Source organism: Panthera uncia, chromosome B4 (genome assembly GCF_023721935.1).
Source record: "Panthera uncia isolate 11264 chromosome B4, Puncia_PCG_1.0, whole genome shotgun sequence".
Lineage (NCBI taxonomy): Eukaryota > Metazoa > Chordata > Mammalia > Carnivora > Felidae > Panthera > Panthera uncia.
In genome coordinates, this window is record NC_064809.1 from 156,612 (window position 1) to 184,027 (window position 27,416).

Consider the following 27,416-nt stretch of genomic DNA (forward strand, 5'->3'; position numbering starts at 1 on the left):
GAAAAGGATACATGTCAGAAACTCAAACATACATAGAAGATCATTGGAAATTGAGTAAGGGTAAAATAAACCTGTTTTTCTTATTCTTAATTGATCTAAAAGATAAGTTTGTTCCCAATAGCAACAATGTACTTTTATGTGCTTGTGTGCATCTAGATATTTATGTATGCTCATGCATAAGTGAAAGGAATGACAACAATGATAAAAGGTACAGAAGAGAGGTATTAGGAACATTTTGTTAATAGGTACTTCTACCTGTAAATCTAAATAGTGTTATTTAAAAATAGACATGGTTAGTTTTAAATGTATATTGCAATATTTGGGGCAGCCACTAAAAAGTAACAACAAAAAAAGTAAAATTAATATGCTACTATAGAAAAAAATAGATGCATATAAAGTATTCAAAATGACAAAAGAGAATATGGGTGGAAATCAAAAGCAGGCACGGGGAACAAAGGCATAGAAAACAGCAACAAATATGATAGACATTAATTCAATTATAGCAAATAATCACCTTAGACAACATGGTTAAAATGTAACAATTAAAAGACGAGATTGTCAGAGTTAATTAAAAAATAGGACCCAACCATGTGTTCTCTACAAGAAATCCATTTTAAATATACACTAATAGTGGGGCGCCTGGGTGGCTCAGTTGGTTGAGCCTCCGACTTCGGCTCAGGTCACGATCTCATGGTCTGTGGGTTCGAGCCCTGTGTTGGGCTCTGTGCTGACAGCTCAGAGCCTGGAGCCTGCTTCGGATTCTGTGTCTCCCTCTATCTCTCTCTGCCCCTCCCTGTTCATGCTCTGTCTCAAAAATAAATAAACATTTAAAAAAAATTTTTTAAATATACACTAGTAGATGAAAATAAATGGGATAGAAAAGCTAATACCATGCTGACACTAATCAAAACAAAGTTGGAATAGCTATACTAATTTCAGATGGAGCAGACGTCAAAGCAAGGAATATTAATGGGTATGAAGAGCATTATGTGAAGAGACTCATACTCAAAGATGGTATAACAGTTCTTAATGTGTATGTGCCTAACAACAGTGTGTCAAAGTATTTCAGGCAAAAACTATTAGAACTGCAAGAAGCGGTAGATGAATGCACTGGTATATTGGAGATTTCAACACCCCTCTCAGAAATGGACAGGTGCAGTAGGCAGGAGATAAGCACACAGTTGAACTCAACAATATTAATTGGATATCATCAATATCTATAGACTACCTCATCCTACAACAAAAGAATATACATTTTAAGCTCACATGGATCATTCACATCCTCAGCCATAAAACTCAATAAATTAAAAAAATTTAGAAATCATACAATATCTGTTGTTAGACCACAATAGAATTAAAATAGAAATCAAGAGGGGTGCCTGGGTGGCTGGGTTGAGCATCTGACTCTTGATTTTGGTTCAGGTCATGATCCCAGGGTAGTGGGATTGAGGTCCCATCGGGTTCTGCACTGAATGTGGAGCCTGTCTGGAATTCTCTCCCTCCCCCGCCTCTCTCTCCCTCCCCCTCTACCCCTCTCCCTTTCTTGGGTGCACTCTCTTAAAAAAAAAATTCAAGAAAACAGAAAAATCGCTTTAAATCTCAAAATACTTCAACATTAAACAACATATAGGCTGGAAAAGAAATCTAAAAAAATTTTTTAGATTTGAATTAAATGTAAATGAGAATGAAAATATATCTTATCAAAATTTGTAGAATACAACAAAAGCAATGCTTACAGGGAAATTTATAGCATTGAATGTATATATTAGAAAAGAAGAAACATCTAAAACCATTATTCTAAGCTTCCACCTTAGGACACAAGAAAAAGAAAATTAAACCCAAAGTAAGCAGAAGAAAAGAAATAGCAAGAATTAAAGCAGAAAAATGAAACTAAGTAGGAAATCAGTGGAGAAATCAATGCAGTCAAAAGCTAGTTGTTTGAAAAGATCAATAGAATCAGTAAGTCTCTATACAAGCCTTAGAAACAAAGACACAAATTATTAATCTAAGAAGTAAAAGAAAAGCTATCACTACTGATCCTCTAGACCATAGAAGTATAGTAAAGGAATACTGTGAACAACTCTCTGCCCACAAACTTGATAACAGATGAAATAGATCAATTTCTTGAAAGGCATAATCTGGCAAGACCCCTGCAAGAAGAAATAGATAACCTGTTTACACCTTTATAAAAGAAATTGAATCCGTAGTTAATAACCTTCCAAAACAGAAAGCACCAGACCCAGATGGGTTCTTGATTGTTATGCATCTATTAAAATAGTGTAATTTTTCTTTAGCCTGTTAATAGATGCATAAAAATCATTTGACGAAATCCAGCACTCATTTATAATAAAAACTTCAATCAAACTAGGAATAGAAATTACCTACAAAAGTTCTACACTAACATCATCATACTTAATGATGAGAAACACAGGTTTCTTGATGAAATCAGGAACAAAGCAAGGATGTCTCTTCTTACCATGCCCTTTTCAACATGGTATTGGAAGTCCGAGCTAAAGCAATAAGACAAGAAAAGGAAATAGAAGTAAAGAAATTTGGAAGAGAGAAAACTATTTTTGTTTACAGATGACATGATTGTCTACACAGAAAATCTGAAAGAATTGATAGGTACCTGGAACTAATAATTATAGCAAAGTTAATATATAACAATATATAAAAGCCTATCACTCTCTTATATATCAGCAATGAACAAGTTGAATGTGAAGTTAAAAACACATCACCATTTATATTATCGCCCCCCAAATGGAATACTTAGGTATAAACCTAACAAGATATGTGTAAGATCTGTATGAGGAAAACAAAATTCTGATGAAAAAAAAAAATAAGTGGAGAGAGAACCCTTGTTCAGGGATAGGAAGACTTAATATTGTCAACACGTCAGTTCTTCCCAACTTGATCTATGGTATAGATTCAGTGCAGTCCCAATAAAAATCCCAGGAAGTCATATTTTGGATATCAACATAGTGGTTCTGAAATTCATATGGAATGGCAAGAGATCCAGAATAGCCTACCCAATGAGGACAGGGTGGTATTGGTAAAGCAACAAATACATCAGTGGAACAGATGTCAGAGCCCAGAAGTAGACCTGCGTAAATATAACCAACTGATCTTTGATAAAAGAGCAAAGGTAGTACGATGGAACAGATATAATCTCTTCATCAGATAGTGGTGGGACAACTGCATCCATATGCCAAAAAAAAAAAAAAAATGAATCTAGACACACCTTGTACCCTTCATCAAAATTAACTCAAAATGAATAGAATCATAGACCTAAAATGTAAAACTTCTAGAAGATAACATAGGAGACAGCTTAGGTGTCCTGGAGTATGGCAGTGACATTTTAGTAACAACACCAAGACACGACCCTTGAAAGTAATGGTTGATAAGTTGGACTTGATGAATATTAAAACTTTGAAGAGAATGAGAGGACAAGCCACAGACTGGGGGAATATTTGTGAAAGACACCTGCTAAAGGACCATTACCAAAATGTACAAAGAACTTTTTTTTTTGAATGTTTATTTACCCTGAGAGAGCAAGCACGTGCAGGGGTGTGAGGCAGAAAGGAGAGAGAGAATCCCAAACAGGCTCCACCATGTCAGTGCAGAGCCCGACTGAGGGCTCAAACTCACGAACCACCAGATTGTGACCTGAGCTGAAATCAAGAGCTGGATGCTCAACTGACTGAGCCACCCAAGTGCCCTGAAATGTACAAAGAACTCTTAAACAAGTAAGAAGATGGATGCGATTAAAAAATGAACAAAAAATTTGAACTTACATCTCACCAAAGATGAGATAGAGGTAAAAAGTAAGTGTATGAAAAGATGTTCAACATCCTATGTCATAAGAGAATTGCAACTTAAAACAACATTAATTTCTCACTACACATCTGTTAGAATGGCTAAAATCCAAAAAACACCAATTGCTGATGAGAATGTGGAGCCATGGGAACTTAGTCATTGCTGGTGGGAATGCTAAAGGGTGCAGGCACTTTGGAAGGCCGTTTTCTTACAAAACTAAACATACTCTTACCATCCAGCAGTTGCCCTCCTCGTTATTTATCAAAAAAGCTGACCATGTACACATAGAAATCTTTACAGGGTTGTTGATAGCAGCTTTAATTCATAATTGCCAAAATATGGAAGCAACCAAGATATTCTCTAGTCAGTGAATGGATGAACTGTGTTATGTCCGTTCAATGGAATATTATTCAGCACTAAAAGGAAATGAACTGTCAAACCATGAAAAGATACGGAGGAATCTTAAATGCATAGTACCAAGTGAAGTCAATCCAAAAAGGCCACGTACTGTATGAGTCCAGCTATAGGACATTCTGGAAAAGGCCAATGATGGAGGCAGTAAAAAAAAAAAAAAATCAGTGGTTGCCAGGAATTGGGGACACGGAGGGATGAGTAGGTGGCACACAAAGGATTTTTAGGCAGGGAAACTATTCTGGGTGATACTTTGATGGTATATACTTGTCTTAATGTGTATGTGAAAACCCGTAGGGTGTACGGCACCAAGAGTGAACCAACCATGAGCTGAAGCATGGGCTTTGGGGAAAATACTGGTATGCCAGTGCAGGTTTCTTGATTGTAACAAATGTCATTTCTGGTTTGGGGTGTTGATAAGGGGGGGGGGGCAGGTGCGTGGGGACATGGGATTCCTGGTATGTCCTGCTGAGTTGTGCTATGAACCTAAAACTGATCTATAACACAATGTTTATTAGTGTTACATTATAAAAAGTTATTCTCAGACGGATTAAAAAGTCAATGTTTAAAAAAATTAAAACACAGGTGCCTGGGTGGCTCAGTCAGTTAAGGGTCCAACTCGATTTCAGCTTAGGTAATGGTCTCAGGGTTGTGAGATTGAGCTCCATGTCAAGCTCCATGCTGGGTGTGGAGCCTGCTGAAGATTCTCTCGCTCCTTATACCACTCACTCTCTCTAAAAAGCAAAAACAGAACAAAACCAGGGAAATACATTTGAATATTTTTTCTGACTTGAATGTGGAAGGACTTATAATCAGAAAAGTTAACATAAAAGAATTCATGGTTAGCTAGATTTCCATATAATTTCATTTAGTGTTGACTAAGAGAGAAAAGTATTTTAGGAATAATCTTAATATATAAAGACATTAATATCTAAATAGGGAAATGCTATGAATAGGCTATCAATGAAAAGTAATTTGAAATTACTAGTAGATTGTGGGAAAATTTCAACCTAACCTAAGTAATCAATACACATTATACAATTGGATTTAGTTTTAAGTTTCATGGAATATTTGATGTAAATATGTCAAAATATTTACAAAACATATTTGTTAGACAACATAAGACAAAAACCTGGACCCACTCACCACTGGAAGCAAACTTCAGAACACACTTGATTATGTGTGTCCTCCCAGTGTGGTCCTGTTGGGTACACTGTTTTCTCAGCCTCCCATTCTTTCAATTTCCTTTTCACGTTTATCACTTCTGCAATAAAAAGTTTGCCCATATATGTATTTATCTGCAAGCATTGTATTACTTAATTTTGCTTATTTTTAATTTCCTGATTGATTTCTCTTAGTCTCTTTTTTCCCCGTTTGTAGCATTTGCATGATGTTAAAGAAGATACGGGGCGCCTGGGTGGCTCAGTTGGTTAAGCATCCGACTCTGTTTTGGTTCAGGCAGGTCATGATCTCACAGTTTGGGGGATCGAGCTTTGCGTCAGGCTCTGTACTAACAGCATGGAGTCTGCTTAAGACTCTCTCTCCCTCTTTCTCTGTCCCTCCCTTGCTCGTGCTTTCTCTCTCTCTCTCTCTCTCTCTCTCTCTCTCTCTCTCTCTCTCTCATAAAAAAAAAAAAAAGATACACAGATGGAAGGGATTGCATTAAATCTGGATTTGTATGGGTAGAGAATATCAGTATCACCTGGGGGCTTGCCACAGTTACTTGGACCAACTCAGACCCATTAGGATGGCTTGTATCAAAACCAGAAAATTATAAGTGTTGATGAAAATGTGGAGAAATTAGAACCTTGTGCACTACTGGCGGGAAAGTAAAAGGGTGCACCTGCTGTGGAAAACAGTTTGGTGGGTGTTTAAAAAATAAAACATGTAATTGCCAGTTCACATGGCAGTTATGCTTCTGGGTATATCAAAAGCAGGATCTCAAAGACATATTTGTACACATGTGTTCATAGCTATGTTATGTGCTAAACGTGGAAGTAACCCAAGTGTTCATCACAGAGGAGTGGATAACAAAATGCAGTGTATATGTGCAATGGAATAATATTCAGCCTTAAAAAGGAAGAAAATTCTGTAACCTGCTACAACGTGGGTGAACATTGAGGACATTTTGTTAAGTGAAATATGTCAGGTACAGAAGGACAAAAACTGTCTAATTCCACTTCTAATTCCACAATTCTAAGGTACTTAGATTCGTCACAAAGTCGAAGTAGTACAGTGGGTGCCAGGCGTTGGGGGAGGAGGGGAAGTACTTAGGGACTAACGGGTGCAGAGATTCAGTTTCACAAGATGAAGTGAGTTATGTGACTGGATGGTGGTGACTGCTTCAGGACATTGTAGATGTGGTTAATGCCAGTGAACGTACATGTAAAAATGGTGACGCTGGTTTATGTTATGTCTATTTTACCACAGTAAGAGAAATTGGGGGGAAAATTAGTGGGAAGTGTTTGGTTTTGTATTTTTATTTTTTAAACTATAAGCCTCTTGAGAATCACTTTCTGAAGGAGTTCATCTTCCTAAGGGGAGCCGAAAAGATTGAGGAGGTGTTTTTTGTTTTTTCTTTTTTTGTCTATCATGTCCCTCTGAGGCCACCTTGGAAGGTAGATGAAAGATGAAGCCTGTCCCTTCTTAGTGGAACTGATGGATCTTCTGAGGAATTTATAATTGTTTGCACAAGGCAGTAGTATGTCTGTAAGAGACATATTAAAAAATTAAAATATGGAAGAGTTGAGTTTGCTTTAGTGTGATCCTAGAGGAAAGGTCAGTCAGAGACAGTTGCATGGACAGTTGCTCAAGTCCCAGCAAGGAGAGGGCAGAGCACAGCTTAACCAAGGGGACCAAGGTCCAGTGTTTCGGGCAGACTTTGGAATTTTGAGGGGTTCAGTTTAGTAGTAATATGCATTCAGGAGAGAGGGCTGCAGACTTGGGTGTGTTCACATCAGTGAAGACCTTAAATGAGAAGCTGTCTGTACATGGGAACTGAGACACTCATTTCCTAGGATTTTATTGATGAACAGACAAATCGCTATCTGTGTTTAATATCTAGCCACGTTATTAATCACGTTAAGTCAACAACAGAAGGACTTTTATCTGTTTTACTGCTATATTGCCAGAGCATCTATAACAGGCATGTCTGAACTATGTTACCAAACAATGATTTTAGATTTCATAAGAAGGAAAATCTCAGTGGTTGTACTTTGGTGCTTTTATGATGTGTCTCAGACATCATCGTGCTCTCCTTTCATGGGTCTGTGTTCTTTGCAAGGCTCTCCTTGGGCTCCTGAGTGTCTTCCTTGTGATGTGTGTACCTATGTTGACTCAGTTCAGGCAGATCTCAAAACTCTTTGGTTTTAACTTTACGTGTTTTCTGAAGTGTGTGCTGCTTAATTCTTGAGTCTTGAGTTTAACCATTTCTAGCAATTAAGTGACCTCACTTGCAGAGTTTCTGCTATTAGTGTCCCCACCGTATTCTTTTGGTTGTTATGTCATATAAATAGTTATATTTACTATATGGCGTTATTTTAAAACACTAGCTTTGGTTTTATATATTTCCTGTAGTTCTGAATAAATCATTCTTAATTTTTCATATATGTACTTAGAAAAAATGCAAGTTAAATTACATGTTTACAATGATATGATTACTTACTACTCTTAAACCCTTTGTGTCACATTGTCCTCTCTTTTACTTCTACATGTCATAAACCTAATGAGATCTAACAATTGTATCTTTGCTTTAAACAGCCAGTTATCTTTTAAAGAAATTAAGGAAATTCCTCTTGTGTTCCCCCACATATCTACCATTCTGTAGTGTTACCTAATCTAGAAGTAGTGTCCCCCCTGTGTAGATTCTCCTGGCATGTATTCTGGACCATGTTGGTCCTCCCTGACCTTACAGTAGTTCATGTATATATCAAACTTCCTCTGCCAGTTTTAGGCCATTTCTGGCAAGGACTACAGTTTTTTCATTTTTAGATAATTCAGTGTATCTATCGAGCACAGAAAATACTTACTTTTTTTTCTTTTTTTTTCCTTTTTCTATTTTATTTTTTTTCTTTCAATATATGAAATTTATTGTCAAATTGGTTTCCATACAACACCCAGTGCTCATCCCAAAAGGTGCCCCCCTCAACACCCATCACCCACCCTCCCCTCCCTCCCACCCCCCATCAACCCTCAGTTCTCAGTTTTTGAAAATACTTACTTTTAAGTATGTAAGTAGGGTTGAAGTAGTGTGTTTTTGACTGAGCATCTGTATAACCTGACAACGTATAGTACCATAGTTCACCATTAGATGTCACTCTGTAACATACTTTACATTCTTGCCAGACAATTCCTTACCGAAACGCTTGTCAGATTCAGAAAGTTGGCATTGCTTAACAGTGCACTTACACTGATACATAGTGGTTTCTCTCTAAACACACATTCGTAAATTATAATTGTTACTACCTTTTAATTCTACATCTAAGTCTGTACTGAACCCAACTGATTTTCCTTAGTTTTCTTTAAAATTTGAATGCTGGCTTTATTTTTTGCTTATTTTCTATGTGGAGCAAAGTCTGCAAATATTACAAGTAGTGGTGGGAAGAAGTAGGATATTCAAGAATACCTTCAAACGTGTTCAGAATTCTTCTGTTAGTAATGCAATTTGAAAAATACCTTATTCCAGGAGGCTGACTGACCCCACACTCATGGGCGACTGCTGGTTTTGTTTGGGTGTGTCAGAGAAAGAGGGAGAACGGACTTGGCTCTGAAGAGAAACGTAGAGGCAGAGAACACGGAGACCTGTAGGCTCTGCTGGCCAGTCCTGGAACACAGGAAAGTGCCAAGAATGAGATTCCTTCACTCATTCCCACCCTTACAAGATAGGAAAGGTCAGGTCAGGGGGGGTTTGATGTTCACCTTATCCCTAAGGGTGGCCAAATGCTAACCCATGTGACGATGTAGGGATCAGGTGTCTCAGGGCCGAGGACACTGCTGACAGTCCAGCCCCTCTGTGCCCAGCTGGGAGTCCAGTTGTATGCATGAGCCTCTCCTGCAGCACTGTTGCTCAGTCGTGTTCCCCGCACACCTGCCAGAACACAGCCAGTGACCATTTTCCTCACTTCGCTCAGAATATTGAAATTTGAATGAAACAGCGATGTTGTTTCTGAGTGATACAATGAACAACCCCCCCCTCCCCGCCCCCGCCAGCCCAAGCATGTGAACATTCACGCAGATGCGGATCCACCCATGTCCTCTGGGACACCAGCTCCCAGCCTTTCACACCTCAGCCAGAAATAACTATCTTACAGTTTCTGTTTATGGTTTTATTTGGAAAAAAAAAAAAAAAGAATGTTGTCATTTATCAGCATGGTTTTATAAAATTCAAAATTTAAAACCCTGAGTATAATAAAATACCAAAGAATAAGGACATTTGAATCCATTTATATTGATCTGTCAAATTATACACAATGTATTATCAAAAAATGAAATTTTATGTTCTGCTTTTGCTTTAGAATAAGATATGCATTTTTTTTTAATACGTTAGTATAGGATGACTACTAACCCTTATCGGGAAGACCTTTTTAATTCTTTGGTCTTAAAATGACATTTTTTAATGAAATAATGAAGCAAATAAATGACAATTTTTGTGAAGTAATTGGTAATGTCGGTGTAGAAAATACAGTAGAAAGGGTGTCATACTCCAGACTACAGTAGTGTCCTCACCAGGAGTTAGGACGTGCTGAGACTGTTACTCACTTATACTGATAGAGGTGCATCTTGTAATCCATATATTTTTTCCTTATGTTTTTGTGTATTCCTACAGTTAAAGAAGTGAACAGGTCATGGCACGTTTAACAAAAAGACGACAGGCGGATACGAAAGCTATCCAGCATCTTTGGGCAGCCATTGAGATTATACGGAACCAGAAGCAAATTGCCAACATTGACCGTATTACAAAGTGAGTAATTTAAGCAAAAATATCCTTGTGAAGTTTCCTATAAGATTTTTGGGGGGCAAAGGTCTAAAACCAACTTATTTATTATGCTCATCAAGGCATTACAAAGTAACAGTCACTTTTTGCCTTATATGTAACTTATTAGAAAAATAATACAGAAGCATAGGCAACTTGTGTTTAGATGTTTTGTAAAGAAATATTAGAGAAGTAAAATACCAGTGTGTACTACTTACAATAGCTTTTTAGTTCTCAAAGATTTTTTAACTCTTGGGAACAGATCTTTATGTCTTTTTTATCAAAAAGGCTTTGCTTTTGCGTAAACTGTCTAAAACCAGTGTGCTGTTTGTTGAGTGTTCACTGTCACACACGTTGGTCCCTAGTCCACTAACCAGGACTTTCTGACCATTTCATTCTGTGTTTTGGAAATTACATTACTTTGGTAGACCAAGATTCAGGATAGACAATTATCAGAATACTTTATGAATTCTCTACTTACCTGTTATATACTGATTATAACAGAGTCTTCAAATGGAACTTGATTTTGTTCCTTTGTTTCTCTGAGTATTTTTAAGGGAATAAAGCTAAATCCATCTTTTTTTAAATGGTTGAATGATATTTTTTGGTAATTTAGATAGAATTTCTTTATTTTCTACACATTCCTTAGATGCTATGTGTAAAAGTGGAAACAAGTGATTTACAAAAGTTCATTTAGTGCTTATTTTTGCCTTTATTAATAAGTAACAAAATTGAATACCACATATTTTTGTCTCTTACCTACATTCTGTTAAAGATTATAAAGTTTACTCGAGAGGGCAGGGACCAGAGAAGGAGAAAGAATAATGCCATGTGTTGCTCTAAGTCCGCATTTAAAGTTGCTATGTACATGTCCTAGCTCCTGAGGGCCACTAGCATAAAAATATTCGGTAACACTTGTATGGAAAATAAGAATAAAATAAAGAGCACATTATAATTAAATTCAAATTAGCATGTTTTTATAAAACAAATAATTTGGGGGTGTTTTACAAAGTATAGGTTATAGTGAGGTGGTATTGGCATAAAAACATGTTTTCAAAACCTCAAGAATAACAGCCATACGTATTTTCCTGTGGTTGGGATTTTTTAAAAACATAGTTTATGTCTGTCAAAATTACCTACAGAAGGATGTGGAAATAAGATGCTGCTCTTTGGGTTTAAATTTTAAACTTCAGGTCATCCCAGTTTGACAGAACTGTCCCGGTGTTGGAGGCGCTTCTTCCTCCCTGGGCCGGCACCTGCTCTGGGAGCCTTGGAGGCGTCTCCTGGTGCCAGGCGTCCATAGTTGGACCGCGAAGGTTGCTGCTAGTTGATGGCAGTGGTGGTGCAGGTGCCGCGCAGGTGATGTGACATCTGTGTGCGTTCTCGTGAGAGAGAAGAGGTTCGTAAGGAGGAGCGCACACCGTGTCGTGCCCTTTCTGCATTAGGGATTGTTGATAAGCATTCTCTTTTCTCCCTTCTCTGTCAGCTCAGCGTTCAGGCTGCCAAGGCTGACTTTTCTCCATGACCTCAGGTCCGTAGATCTTAAGATACATATGAATAAATGTATTCACCTACCAAAAATTATTGTTTTATTAGTGTCATCTACAGATGAAAAAAAATTAACCAGCGGGTAACTGTTTAAGAGTGGTGGCCGGCGTCTCTTCCACTTCGTCTGAGAGGACCTTCTTCCTTTCTGTTACGGGTGCGCTTGATGGTACAAAGAAGAACCAGACAACACTGTTTCTGGCACAGCCTGTGTGTCATTAGTTCCCTACCAGGCCATCAGCCCCAAGGAGGAGCTGTCTGCCTAACCGCCTGGCCTGCTGCCTTAGCTCCTGGGTTGAGCTGGTGTCCTTGTCACCACCCTGGCCAAGGCAGGTTGGGAGAAGCATTGCCCCATGATAGGAAGACAGGTGGCTGTTCTGTATTCTAAATAGGTAAATACTTTTCAAGTCTTACATTAACTTAAAATCGAGTTGCTCCGCTTACTTACAGCGGAGGCTGAACATAGAGTTACCTTTTAATTTTTACACGTATGGCGAATTCCTGATGGCTGTAGCAGAGTTACTGCGAAGAGGGCATATGTGGTCATCAAGGTCCTTCTGTGTTATGTCTGGTGATGGACTCCATTGTAGGAATGGAACCTGTCTTCAGTCAACACTTTTTAACAGTTTTGGGCTTTGGGATCATGGTTCTTTATGATATTTTGAAGCCTGGCAAACCCCAGACACCGTAGTTAACTTCTGTGCAGTGTTTTAGTTCTGCTTGTTTTTGTTTCTGTTTGAAAGTCTCTTTGAGGTCACCTTCAATCTAAAGGTTTTCATTCATCCTTGTTGTTGTTTTCCTTCGCAGTTTATTGAAGAAACTGGTTCATTTGCTCTAGGTTTCCCACAGTCTGGCTTTTGCTGGTCGCATCCTGTGGTGTATTTGTTTCTCTGCATTTTGTGGAAATTGGTAGTTTTCTGGAGGCTTGGGTGAGGTGAGACTCCTTTGCAGTAGCATGTGGTCCTACCAGGAGGTCATATGCCCATTTCTCATGCGTGAGATTGGCAGTCGTGATGTACAGCGAGTAGTACCCGTAACTCATTAAGGATCATCAACAGGATTACTTCCATAAGGATGTAAACTTGCCTCTGCATCCTGTGTGGCAGCCCCATGGTGTGTCCATGTCCAAAGGGAGAGTAACTGACTCTTTCCCTTTATTTGCCAGTGTTTAAAATGGCATCCTCTCCTGGTAACCAGTTAGTTTTTTTAAAGGGCCATTCGGAATTCATGTGTTTAAATACTTTCGATACGTTTCAGTCCATTTCTGACAAAATCCTTATTTATGCTCAAATTTTTCCATCTTTCACCAGTTGGAGCCTCTCCACATTGACTCCTAAAGTGGCTTTCTGCTTTTTCTTGCAACAGGGTTTTTCAGGCTCATCTGTTTTATACCCTTGGAACCATTGATTTCTCCAAGGGGCTCTGATTTCCTTCACTTAGAAATTGTATTTCAGAAGCATGTCTGGCCCTCAGTGTGCTCACTGCTGCTTGGTTGATCTTTCCAGGCCTTTTAGAGGGCAGAGGAAGTATATATAATTTTAAGACAAAAGAACACCCTATTAATGAATACTGATATTTTCCATTTGAATTTATGACTACTAGTTTTTCCCAAACTCTTCTACCAAAAATGTTTCTCTCTTCTTACATAGTAAAGACATCATGAATCGTAACTAGTCGGTTGTTTTATCCAACATTATATGTCAAGCTATTGCAGAGTAACCACACCAACACTAAAACCAATAAATAGTATGTTTGATGGAAACCATCTAAATTACTTTACCCATTGTTTTCAAACAGTTGTACTGATTCTAACCTGCCAGAGGTGAGAGCGATTACATGTTCTACTTTCTTCCTCACAATTGGCATTTGGTCTTCGTCTACAAACAAGTATTCATTTTATGGTTACCACCAGCCCTTCTCTTGGTATTCACAATTCATTCTCTGGTAGATTCTTTTTATTCTTGTTCCCCAAGTTTTACTGAGATGTAATTGACATATAATATTGTGTTAGTTTACAAGGTGCATGACATAATGATTTTGTGTTTGTACCTATTGCAAAATGATCACCATGGTATGTTCAGTTAACATCCATCACCTTGTTTTTCCTGTGATGAGAACTCAGATCTGCTCTGTTAGCACCTTTCAAATACATAATACAGTGTTATTAACTGTAGTCAGCATGCTGTCCGCGACATGCCTGGGACTCATTTATCCTATGACTAGAAGTTTACAGCATTGGCTCCCTTCACCCATTTCACCCAACACTTGCCACCACCAGTCTGTTCTGTTTCTGTGAGCTCAGTCTTTTTAGATCATACAGTGTTTGTCTTTCTTCATCTGACTTCCTTCACTTAGCATAATACCCCCAGGTCCTTCCACATTGTCACAAAATGATAAGATTTCCTTCTTTTTGGCAGAATAATAATTCCGTTGTATATACACCACATCTTCTTTATGTATTCATCTGTGGACGGGCACTTAGGGAGTTTCCATGCTTTGGCTACGGTGAGTTTGCTGCAGTGAACATGAAGTGCACATACGTTTTTGAGAGTGTGATTTCATTTCTTTCAGATAAATACCCAGAAGTGGGATTGATGGATGGTACAGTAGTTGTGTTTTAATTTTTTGAGTAGCCTCCATGCTGTTTTTTCAAAGTGGCACAAACATCTAGGAGATTCTTAAGGTTTCATGAGAAGTGATTTTCAAGTTCTTGCTGGTTCTTAACAGTTGGTTGCAGCCTTTTTTACTGGAAAGTCAGTTTGGCTGGGTATAAAATCCTTAACTTCTTTCTTTTTTAGAGTTTTTATAGGTTATGTATGCTGGCTTATAGAGCCTCTCGTGGTTGCCATGTACCCTAGGAAAGAAGCCTGTGCTTCTTTACCAGTTTCTTTTAATTACCTCTCTCTGTTTTTAAACAGCTAGTGTTCTGTTCAAAAAAGGAGTAGAAAAGGAATTATAAATGAGAGAATCATTGTTGAGATTTATTGTGTATTTCAAGTATTTAAAAAGTATAACTTCCAGAAACTTCTTTAACAGGTTCTATTATTTGGGATGGAGAGTACTTTCACCAAAGGAGTCCTTCTGAAACCAAAGTACATCTATGGGATTAAGTTTGATTTTTTAATTAATGGTGAAGCTGTCTCTCTGTTTTAAAAGTACAGATTTATAGATTTGATTTCATGATAATATAAAATTCCATAGTTCTCATTTGGGAGCTACATAAACACAGATAAATTTTGACCTCTCATTAAAAAAAATTTTACAGTTTTAAAAATCAAAGGATGTTTTCTGATGTTTAGTCATCATAAAATTGAAACAAATAAGTCACTTTATCATAAAAAAAATGAAGTACAGTAGTCAGTTGAGATGAAAATAAGCACAGGCAAGGGTAGCTTCTCTTTTAGTTGAAAAGTTTATAAAGGCTAACTTGTGAGTGGCACATATGGATTCGTAAGTTCTGTGAAATTTGAATAGGTGTTGTGAAACTAAAGCTTTGAAATGTTTGACTACTTGATATTTATATGAAACAAATATTTATAACAATTTTATGCTTCAGATCATAATGTTAGCTCTTGTTTTACAGTTTTTAAGTCAAAGAACAAAGATTAAGAGTCAGGGGCACCTGGGAGGCTCAGTTGGTTAAGTGTTCAACTCTTAATTTTGGCTCAGGTCATGATTTCACAGTTCGTGTGTGCACGTGCATGCTCTCTCAAAAATAAGTAACTAACTTAAAAAAAATTAAGACTCCTATGACAACAAAATCAGTAACCAGTGAAATTTAGATTTTCAATCCCTGAGATTCCCAATAGTATTCCTAATTCATTATCATGTTATTTTTCTAAATTTCACCTATATGTTAATATTCCATAAAAGTAAGTCACATGTGTCACCTCTGTTTCCTCTTAAATCCAAACATACTATTCATATCTAACTTGGATAATTATAATGTGGCATTGGAATTTTGTAAGTATTCTAAGTAGTAGTTGTGATTTAAAGACCTGTTGAAACAGCATGGCCTTTATGTTCACCTACATGTTCCAGCATTATGGGCGGCTTAGTGCTGTTGGGAGAGGTCGGCTCACATCTGCTCAGTGCTGGGAAACGCAGGTGTGTCTGAGCTGCCTTGAGCACCCCTGTGATGGCCTGTGTTCAGAGGTGACTGTGCTTGTGGCTGATGTGATCAGGCCAACCCTGGGCTGGTAGACTAGTCCCATTCAAATTAATGTTTCAGGTTAGGGCATCAATTAATTACATGTGTTGCTTACTTTAGGGTCACACCCCACTTATAAAATGTGACCTCTGAACTCTTGTGACATGTTTGGCATTGAAATGTGTGAGTTTTCCTGGAGTCCTTCCCGTCGCTATAGGCAGACGTAAGCCTGCACTGCAAGTCCCTGTGTGAGGGCTGCCTTTGAAGTTGCACTGGGTACACTCTTTACTCACTTGTTTAAAATTAACTTATGAAACTTCTAGCAGCTATTATGTCACAATTGTGCTCTGTCTCTATGTCAGCTGATTTTCTTTTCTATCTTTGTTTTTTTTTTTTTGTTTTGTTTTTTGTTTTTTGTTTTTTGTTTTTGGAGGGGAGGCAGACAGTACAAAAATATGGAATGTTTCACAGATTTTCATGTCACCCTTGCATGGAGCCATGATAATCTTCTAGTGTGGTTCAGTTTTAGCACACATGCTGTGGAAACAAACACTCTGTCCACTCCCTCATTGGATTTGTTGGAGAGGAAGGTGATGGCCCCCGTCTGCTACTTTGGAAATAAGTTACTTTGAAAAACTACCATCTAATAATAGACTGTGGATGTAATCCCAAGAATTCTTCCCAGAATTACTAACCACATACCCTTTTCAATCTACAATGATTTATTTTTTATTGCATTTCTTTTGTGATAGTGGATGGGCAGGTAACTTTACCACCGTTACATCCTTATTTTTATCTTGCATAATAACAGCCTTGCAGAGGAAGTAACTGATTCTGAACAACCGTAATCTACAATTCCACAGAGAGCTTTCTCCTGTGTGCACAATTCTTGGGCCCTCCTCTTGGCTTGGATTATTGGCTAGCTGTTTTCATGGTTGACATTTCTTTGCAGTTCTGTGAAGGAAATATACCGCTAAGGCACAGAAAAGTGTAAACAACCATTAAGGTATAAATTAGTGTTACCAAGTAGTAGAGGCCCCCCACATGGAATAGGGGCCAGCCCTTCATGCTGGCTGTCCGGGTTATCCGCACTCCATGCCTTAGTCAAGGGGTCGCTGCAGTCAGGAATTTGTAGAAGGTGTGGGATTAGCTGCACCTGGGAGTTTGGACAGGATTCAGGCAGAGTTGGATCAGACGGACTGGAAGACTTTTAGGGAAGGGAGATGAGAAGGCAGAGCATCAGACAGGGAGGGCTGCTAAGGCCAGCACAGAGGTTTTTAACCTGTAGCCAGAAGGGAATAGTGAGTTTGTTTGGAATATGGAAATAGAGTAAAATACACTCATTTTTCCCTCCCCAGATAGAGCGAATGTTCCTCTTCAATGTTACATGTGTGCGGGCTCTCCCCTGCTCTGGCCTGGGTCTGAGCCCTCCTCATATCTTGCCTGTGCAGTGGCAGCAGGTTCCTAATTGGGCTTCCAGCTTCCCACTCTTGCTGCTGCTCTGTTTCTTCCCATCTTTGGAATCAGAGAGATTTTTCCAGAGCACCATCTGACCACACGCTGCATGATTGAAAGCTTTTTTCTGTTGTTCATGAAGCCTGAATTCTTGTGCGAAGTTGATACTCTCTGGGCCTTCCTCTTCCCCGTCATCTGCTGCCATGACCCACCTGGTGTGCTGCTCTCGGCGCCCGGGACCCCTGCAGACCCTCGGATCCACTGTGATGCACACTGTGCCCGGATGCTGACTCCTCTCTCAAGTCGTGTCCCTGAGGAGGCTGTTCCTGACCCCTTCAAGTGAACTCAACCCTCATACTTCATCAGTATTTTTCTAGATTTTAGATCTGATTATATTCTTCTTAAGATCCTTTCTTTTAGGGGCGCCTGTGTGGCTCAGTCAGATAAGTGTCCAACCTTAGCTCAGGTCATGATCTCGCGGCTTGTGAGTTCAAGCCCGTGTTGGGCTCTGTGCTGACAGATCAGCCTGGAGTCTGCTTCAGATTCTGTGTTTCCATTTGTCTCTGCCCCTCCCCTGCTCACACATTGTCTCTCTCTCTCAAATATAAACATTAAAAAAAAATCCTCTTTTATTTCCTCGTTGTGCACAAAGTGCCAATACCTGAACAGGACATTTGTGTGAGCCCTTTGCAGTCAGACCCTGACTGTCCTCCTTTTCATGCCCTGTTGCTCGCCACTAAGGCTTCGTGTGATGAGACTCTTCTCCGTTTTCTGAGCTATTATTTTTGATTCTTTATTTTGTATTTTTCCTTCTTAATCGACAAAACATACCCTTTTAAGATTCGACCAGATAACCGTCTCCTGTGAGGTATTGATTCATTCCTCACTGTAACCAGCCCCATTATCCTTGTTCTTGGCTCACATAGTGGTATGTGTGAAATTCAGTTTTATTATTTATTATAGTCTCTTACTACTATAAAAGCATTTCCACTTCCTGTGCTGTGAGCACCTTGAAGGTAGGGCACACATCTTTCCTCTCTTTAGATCTTAGTATGAAGCCAGTAGCTAGGGAAAGGAACTGGGAGAAGGTTTCTAGGTAACCGTAGGTATTCAGTTGCACGAGCTGAAGATGTGGTTTCCAGGAGGCTTAGAATTGAGAAGCAGCCCTGTGCTACTTCGCAGATTTGTGTGAATTCTGCCCACTGCTCCATGAGGTCTGTTTTCCTTCACCTTATTTTGCTGATGAAGGTCTTGAGACCCAGGCTTATGAGATCTGGCCTAAAGCCATGTGGGTTGTCAGTTGCAGAAGAGAAATACGAGTATAGATCTATCTGATGTCGCAGTCCAAACTTTTAATCTTCATTGTTTCCTTTTGGTGTTTGGTGGGTCTACATTTGTATCCTTGCTGGTGTTGAAGATGTTAATTTACTGTCATGAACATGTGCTTCCAGATTATCATGTAACAGCAGCTCCAACGTTCATATTAACCCTGCTTTATGGGCGAAGAACGTGAGGCTGTACAAGCAAATTATTTGTCTAGATTGTTAGGAATAACCTTTCTTCAGAGTATATTCTAAATTTTAAATAAATTCATCGATGAAGGATCTAGAAAGGTGTTCTTTAGGTTATGAAGTTTATTTTTGTCTGGTGCAGTATTAAAAAGAATTGTTGTATACCCATCTATAAAACACCTAGTGGCAGATCATTGTTACTTTGTTTTTTGTTTTTTTTTTTAATGTGGTAAAGTACACACACACATATAGTTTACAGTCTTAACCATTTTTAAGCCTACAATTCGGTGGCATTAATTACATCCAGACTGCTGTGCTGCCGTCTCCACCATCCATCCCTGGAACTCACTTCATCTTGTGAAGCTGAATCTCTGCACCTGTTAGTCACTGAGTCCCCATCCCTCCTCCCACAGCTCCTGGCACACACCATTCTGCTTTGACTCTGTGACAGTGACGACTCTATATCCCTCAGAGGCGTAGAGTCATATAGTAGCTGTCTTTTTACAGCTGGTTTCCCTCAGCATAATGTTCTCAATAACACACTCTGAATTTTCTTCCCCTTGAAGGCTGAATAATAGTTGCATGGAGTGTGGCCACATCAGTTATCTATTCACTTCGTGATGGATACAAGGGTTGCTTCCATGTTTTACTATTATGAATAATTCTGCTATGGACATGGGTGGACAGATCTCTTTGAGACCCTGCATTCAGTTCTTTGGGGTATATACCCAGAGGTGGAGTTGTGGGGTCATAGGCAATTCTGTTTTTAATTCTTTTGAGGAACCTCCATACTGTTCTCCACAGTGGCTGCACCAGTTTGCATTCCCACCAGCAGTGCAAGAGGTTCCCTTTTTTAACATCCTTGCCAACACTTGTTATTTCCTGTCTTTTTTATTTTAGCCATGATGACAGGTGCAAGGCGGTATCTGATTGTGGCTTTGATTTACATTTCCCTGATGATCAGTGACATTCAACATCTTTTCATGCTTATTGGTCATTCTCGTATCTTTGGAGACCTGTCTCTTCAACTTCTTTGCCCATTTTTGAATCAGGTTGGTTGGTAGTTTCACAGGTTCTGTATCTCTTGTGGATAGTAATTGCTCACCAGATCCATGATTCACAAATGTTTTCTTTCAGTCTGGGAGTTGCCTTTCTACTCTGTAGACCGTGTCTCCTGTCGTACAAAACTTTAGAATTTTTATGAAGTCCACTCTCTTTTTTCTCTTTTGTTGCCTGTGTCCTTGGTGACATCCAAGAAATCATTGCCAAATCCAGTGTTGTGAAGCTTTGTGCTGCATATTCTTCCAAGAGTTTTACTGTCTGGGGCCTTACATTTAGGTCTCTGACCGATTTCGAGTTAATTTCTGTATGTGCTGTTAGGGAGGTGCCCAGCCGCCTCCTTTGTGTGTGGAGATGCAGTTTTCCCAGCTGTGTTGGTTGAAAAGACCGGGTTCCCCATTGAGAGGTCTTGGCCCCCTTGTCAGAAACCCTTTCACTGTATATGTGAGGGTCTCTTTCTGGGCTCTCTCTTCGATTGCATTAGTCTGTATGTCTGGTTATGCCAATGCTACGTGGTTTGCCTACTCTAGCTTCGTGTAGTAGGTTTGAGATGAGGAAGTGTGAGTCCTCCAGTTTCTCCTTAGTTTTAGATTATCTGGGTTATTTAGGGTCCACTGAGATTGCACGTGTTATTTCAGGATGGGTTTTCTATATCAGAAAAAAATGTCAACGGGATTTTGATAGGAATTGCACCGAATCTGTAGATTGCTTTGGGTAATACGGACATTTTAACGATATATGAATTCTTCCAGTCCACAAACATGGGATGTGTTTCCACTTACGTCTTTACTGTCTTTCAGCAGTGTTTGGCAGTCTTCATCGTGCAAGCTTTTCTCCTCCTTGGTTAAGCTAATTTCTACATATTTTATACTTTTTGATGCTATTGTGAGTGGAATTATTGTCATAATTTTCTTTTCAGTGTGTTCATTCTTTGTGTATAGAAACGCAGCTAAATTTTGCGTTTCACCTTGTGAGCTGCTACTTTGCTGAATTCATTTGTTATGACAGCTTTTTTGTGGAGTCTTTAGAGTTTTCTGTGTGTAAGATAATAAAATCTACAGAGGTCATTTTACTTCTTATTTCCAATTTGGATGCTTTGTATCCTTTTATCCAAATGCTCGGGCTGAGGTGCCTAGTGGTATGTTTACTAGCAGTGGTAGAAGTGGACGTCCTTGTCTTGCTCGGGACCTTACAGGAAAAGCTCTCAAGTTTTCACAATTGAATATGATGTTTGCTGTGGGCTCATCATCTATGGCCTTTGTTATGGTGAGGAGGTTTCTGTCTGTACCCGGGTGGTTGAGTGTTTTCATGATGAGAGGATGTTGAATTTTGTCACACCTATCTACTAAGATGCCTCCGTTCATTCTGTTAGCATGGTGTCATGTGTACTTAGGTGCATGTGTTTAGCCATCCCTGCATCTATAAAGCACCCAGTGGTAAAGCATTATTATTGAGGATATTTTAGTGTAAGTAAACTAAATAACCAATTGGCAGGACACTTGGAAAACAGGAAGCAGAATAGTCACCTATAATTTCTCTGTCCACAGTCAAGTAAGAGACCCGCTTTGATCTATTTCTTGTCATTTTTTTCTATGCTTGTGTTTTTGTTGACGTTGATTAACCTTTGACCACGTTGTTCCATGGTCACCATAAATTATTATGGTAGCAGGTGTGTGGTATTCCAGTAGGGGCTGGGGGACACTTCTGCAGCACACCGAGAGGGGGCAAGGGGCACGCAAGGTAAACCACTGTAAGGTTCACACCCTGTTAGTGTATTTGCCTTCCAGACAACCACAGGGGGTTGACACTATTAATGTTATTTTGTCACTAGGCACTCTGAGATGCAGAGAAGTTAAATAACTAGCCCAGGGCCATGTAGCTAGTTGATCATAAGAGCAGCTGCTCGGGCCGAGGTCTGTGTGACTTTATAGGTCTGGCTTCTCCCACTATGCTTGTCCTGCCCCCCATGCCTCCTCTGTCCAATTCTTATGCGTCCAAGTCTTCTAGTTGTATAGATACGTAGTAATGCAAATATGGGGTGTAAGCCGGGAAGGATAAACGATAATCAGTGCAGGAACCCTGGTTTAGAACATATTTGGTGCCAAGCCCTGGGCTGAGCACCTGACAGTCATTCTAGCCCTATAGCTAACTGTGTGTGATCACCTGCGCATTTGTATCGTGTTGGTGTTGTTTTGTCCTCGGATGACTCGGGTGTTTCCAGTGTTTACACTGTGTTCAGTAGTCTCCTTAAATTGTTGTCTTTCTGCCTGTTTTGATGATTTCTACATGATGGTCACTCGGGTTGTCCCCAGCTTCCTTCTGCCACACATGGCCCCCCAGCGCTCTAGTCCTTCACCAGCACAAACATGAGGAGTCAATTAGTGTGTCTGTCCAGGAGCAGAGTTCCTCCTTGATTACAGGACGCACATGTACCTATTTGGCCTCAGTCTCGAGAGGATGCCCCACTCCGCAGGGCATGGGGTTCCATGCCCACGTGTCTGCTGCTACTTGCCATTGTTCATCTGCACACATGCTGTCGCTGAGATATTTTAATTTACGTTTCTGTATTCATTCATGAGATTAGGCAGCACTTGGTGTTCTTACAAGGTTGGCCTTTACTTTCTGTGGATGCCTGTTCTTATCCTTTGCCTATTTTCCCAGTGGGGTACTTGTCTTTTTCTGTTGATTTGCAGAACCTCTTGTTCTTCTAGACATTAATTCCTTTATATATGTCACGCTTTGAAATGTCTTTTCTTGTTCTGTTGTCTGTTAATTTTTCCCATACTGTTCTTTGTTGAACAGAGATTTTTATTTTGAGGTCATCAAGTTCATTGCTTTTGGCCTAATGTTTTGTGCTTTTGAAATTTTATTTAAGGAATCCTTCTTAATATGGCTGCAAGAATATTCTGGAGTATATTCTTTCATTAACTTTAGAGTTTTACCTTTCAGAGTTCTTTAATCCATTCATTGTTTCTTTCCCTGATGGTGGTGGGAAAGGGCCCAGTTTTAGTTTTTATTTTTCTCTTCTATGCTAAGTTTGTCTTCTCTTTTGGAATTTAAGCTTTAGGATGAGAGACCCCTGTCGGTATTTTAGGGCCTTGTATTTTGTTAGAGTGCCATCATTTGCCCACTCAGTGAGCATGGTAGTAGGTAAGGGTTTGTTTCTGTTTTGTGGATCAGTGAATGCCAAGAACCAAAAAATAGGAAGTGGCACGTGGCATTGCCTCGTTCACGTGGTTGCTGGATGTTGAGTGGCCGTGGGCTCTTTGCCTGCAACCTGTTGTCCTGTCCACAGAAAGCCTGAAATCTTGAGTGGACCAGCACCAATTGCGGAATCAGCTCTCCTGTGAACTAGCAGTATTTCCGCGAGGAAGTCCCTTTCCTTCATTTCTCTGCAAATTGATGCCCCCATGTAACCTCCATCTTAATGAAGATACAGAAGGTTGTTCTCTGTCTCCAGCTGCAAGCAGCCCCTGATCTGCTTTTCACTGCAGTGATTAGCTTTGCTTGTTCTATAGTTTTATAGAAGTGGAATCACACAATCCATTCTTTTCCATGATTGCCCTGATTTCTTGGTCAGCAGGTTTTGAGATTCATTTGCTGTGTATGTTGGTAATTCATTGCTTTTCATTGCTGGGCAGTATTCCAGTACATGGATATACCACAGTTTTAAAGTCCGTTCACCTGCTGAGGGACATTTAGGATGTTTCCATTCGGGGGCTGTTATGATAAAAGCTGCACTGTGCTCTCACGTGCAGGTGTAGATGATGTGTATTCAGATAAATGCCTAGGGATGGAATATCAGTACTTGGGTAGGGCACTGATGGAAGTTGTGCTATACATGTGAAGCAGACAAGCCAGGAGAAGAGGGTGGAGGGTGGACATTTTTTAATGTGTGTGTGTACATTGTGTTCATATGTGTATATCAGACATGCACCATGTATTTTTTCAGAATGTCACTCGTTCCACATATATTTTGGGAACAATTAGAAAAAGATGTAAGCACAGTAAATAATAGAGTAAGGTCGGCTGGTAGATGGAGATTGAGGAGGAAAGGAGAAAGGAAGGTCAGGCTGCAGAGTGGAGCCAGGAATAAAGATACTGCAGGTGAATTGTCCCTGAAGCCCCACAGCTTGTAAAGGATGTGTTACCGACCTGGCCTTTAGTTTTCTAGTAGCTAAAACCAGGGGAAGCCTCAGATTTTAACAATGTCAGTAACGGAGTCAGTTGCTGAGGTGAACACAGCCATTTCTAACAGTAGTAATGCCAGAAAGAGATTTATTCTTAATGTTTTCATAAAAGTAACCATTTTATGTCCATTGCAAAGCTCGTGTCGGTTGGCAGAGTCTCGTCCCGTGTTGCATAGTTACAGGCTGAGGCCTCAGATGCAGTTTTAATTAAAAGGTCCTTGTTACATACACGAGTGAGGCGGAAGGGTGCCTGCTGCTGCTTGTGCTGTTTCCAGCTGGCAAGGCAACCAGACCTGAAGCTGGCAGCACATTTCCATGTCAGGCATGAAGCCCACACTGCCCCTCAGCCTGTTGTGAGATGTGCAGCCCCACACAGATCAGGTTGCCTCACGGTGACACATGCACTGCGAAATGATGTTGTTAAAAGTTGGTGAATGTGGGGACATGCCTGATTGAATAGTGTAAGAAAGTACCCTGTAAGATGTATAATTCATCGTTACCGAAATTGAGAGTTCTGAATGTAAACTCTTTCCCTTTTTATATAATGGGACCGGTGTTAACAAGAAAGTAAGCAGTATGTGTGTCCAGGAAAAATGTGTTTTTTTCTTCCAAATGAAAACTTTGCTTCAGATTTTTAAAGTTTCCATCTAACTGTAAAATAACTACAGATTTTACTTTACTGATTTTAATTAAAGTCACGGCATAAATAATGAAGTAATAATTTACAGTGTGCTGTTTGGTGTAATTAAAATAGAGCAATTCTTTTTTTAAAAATTTTTTTGGTGTTTATTTTACTTAAAAAATTTTTTTAATGTTTATTTATTTTTAGAGAGATAGAGCATGAGTGGGGGAGGAGCAGAGAGAGAGGGAAACACAGAATCCAAAGCAGGCTCCGGGCTCTGAGCTGTCAGCACAGAGCCTGATGCCAGCCTCCAACCCACGAAGCTCTAAATCATGACCTGAGTCAAAATCAAGAGTCGACTCTTAACCAGCTGATCCACCCACCCAGGTGGTCCTAAATTTAACTAGTTCAGAAATGAGGGAGATAGGATTCAAGGGTTATGGTTAAACAGGAATTCTGAAAGGAGGCAGAAAACGTAGCACATTTTGGCTCTCCTTGTTGGGTTTTCCCCAGAGTCACCCTGGAAATCCATGGTGAACAGTTGTCTGGTATTGAGCAGGAGGGCAGACGTCTAGAAGGACCACCTTCCGGATTCTGGCCTTGGACCTGCAAAACTAACAGAAGCCTGCCTCCTGCGTGTGGGCTGGCTCCTGTGCGACAGGTGTGTGTGAAGCAGGCGAACGGGCTTGGGGGAGACCCACCTTCCTCTAGTGAGGTGCTGATCGCTCTAGATGCTTTGTGGTGTTAGTGTTGTGTCCTGGAGAAGTTCCACACCTCTTATGTAGTCAGATGTTGTGGCCCTTCTCTGTTGTTCCCATGGCTTTTATACTCAGAGTGTCCTTTAGCATCAACAGATCAGATCAGCGTTCACTTAAACTTGTATTTTGTTTTCCAGTCCTGGTGTTCTTAATGGAGTCTTTTCAGCCCCCGAGCACGTGCCTTGGGGCAGCTGTGGCAGGTGTCAGTTAGACAGTGAAATTAGAGGCAGGGCCAACTATATTCACATTGTCCAGAAGACACTCAAAACAGGTTTGTTATATTTTCATCCAGATGAAGACCTCTAGATTCCAGGATAGTGTGGGGCTGTTCGTGAAGGACGGGACACATGTTCATTATGTCTTTTCCATCAACAGAAGACGTGTCAGATTGGGTCATATTTATACTGGTGTCATCAGTGTGTCATTTCCCAGTATGTGTATTTCCAACAACATGATACAAGTGGCTGAGGTTCAGATCATTATTGGAAAGGTTAAAGGTAGATAATCACTTTTAGAAAATTACCACTTGCGAGATTTCTTTTGTAAAAATGTTCAATCAGCAGTGGCTGTTTACCACTAACTATATATATATATGTGTGTGTGTGTGTGTGTGTGTGTGTGTGTGTGTGTGTGTGTGTATATATATATATATAGTCTTGGAACTTGCAGAATTACCTCGGGGGAGGTGACCCACCGTAGGATTTGGAGCCTGTTGCTTGGATGCACTTGAGGGCTGAGCAGCAGTTGGGAACTCTTTGGGGACAGACTGCAGGAGAGGGGATGGGTAAGATGAGATAAACCTTACTGAGAAACCCCAGAGAAATCAAACATAACATTTAGGAAGTATTAGACCTTTATGTACTATTTCATGATTCATCCTAAGTGAAAGTAGAATAGGAAACTAGTTGGCCACCGTCTGTGCATCTCAAACCCAGTCTGCTAGTTTTGTGTCTTTATTTGATGGAGATAAGTCCCTGTGATGGGTCAGCAGCGTGTAAGAAAGTGAGAGGCCTGGCAGGACCTTAGCCTGAGTTATTAACCCAAACGTTTTCACGTGGAGCAAACTTGCCTGAAGACCTGAGAAAAGGAATAATGAGCTGGCACCCTCTGTTGTGTTTAAGGTCCTGCACACAGCAGTCAGTTCTAGACTCGTAACTAACTCATGCAGGCCAGTCTTAGGCTTGTCCATGTCCTTGCGATGGCTCGTCACTTAATCAGCATCTACAGCTCTCCCAAGTCCTTCTTCCTTTTTAAGAAGAGGCGAGAATCACTGCTGTTTTAACAGAACAGAGTAAGGAGTTGTTCACGTTTAGGCATTATTTTATGAGCTGTGTTTGTTGACTCCTGCCAACTTACTGGTGATGTCTGTCACAGTAAACGTTAACCAAAGGTCTTGCGTTACTCGCTAAAGTTTTGGATGTGCTGCGTAGACCACACACACAAAAGGAGCCCTTCAGCACAGTGTTGATAGGTATGTAGTTCACCTTTGTCCTACCTGGTATGTCGTTTTGCTAATTCATTGTTTCCTGTTTTGAGTTTTGTTACTCTTAGATTTTGCAATCTTTTATGTGTTTAAAGCTCTCTTTTGTTTCTTCTATCATTTTAGTTCTTACTTGGCCCTTAATAGAATATATAGACACTTTATTCCAGTTCATTCTTATGTTTGCATTACACTTAAAATTTGATTTATTCAGAATTTATGGTACAGATCTAGATTATTTTTATCCAGATTGCATTTAGTTAGTTTACTATCACTTGCTACATATTGTTAAAATTTCCCTTCTTTTGTAATGCTTGCCTCTCATAATGAGATTTTTGTGTACTTGGACCTATTTCTAGGTATTCTGATCTTTTGTTTGAATGTTTCTGTCCAGTGCATTGTTTTTAAATGGTTGGTACTGTCAGCAGTAATAAAATTTTATGCCAAC

The 27,416-nt window shown here is 39.8% G+C and overlaps 1 protein-coding gene and 1 non-coding gene across 12 annotated transcripts in view; one reads left to right on the top strand and one right to left on the bottom strand.

The window, feature by feature from the left end:
* The window catches only part of ZMYND11 (zinc finger MYND-type containing 11), a 133,549-nt gene that overhangs the window by 49,150 nt on the left and 56,983 nt on the right, over positions 1 to 27,416 (top strand). For 4 of the 11 annotated variants that reach the window (XM_049626753.1, XM_049626749.1, XM_049626750.1 and 1 more), the window contains exon 2: positions 10,052 to 10,186. In XM_049626753.1, coding sequence (XP_049482710.1) covers positions 10,071 to 10,186 — 116 coding nt within the window. In that variant the 5' untranslated portion in view covers positions 10,052 to 10,070. Of the gene's footprint in view, positions 1 to 8,411; positions 10,187 to 27,416 lie in introns of those variants that run through there. The other 7 variants (XM_049626754.1, XM_049626755.1, XM_049626756.1 and 4 more) reach the window with 5 other exon arrangements.
* Positions 16,343 to 16,446, bottom strand: LOC125920535 (U6 spliceosomal RNA). The gene has a single exon (XR_007457114.1). It is a non-coding gene; the product is annotated as a U6 spliceosomal RNA (small nuclear RNA).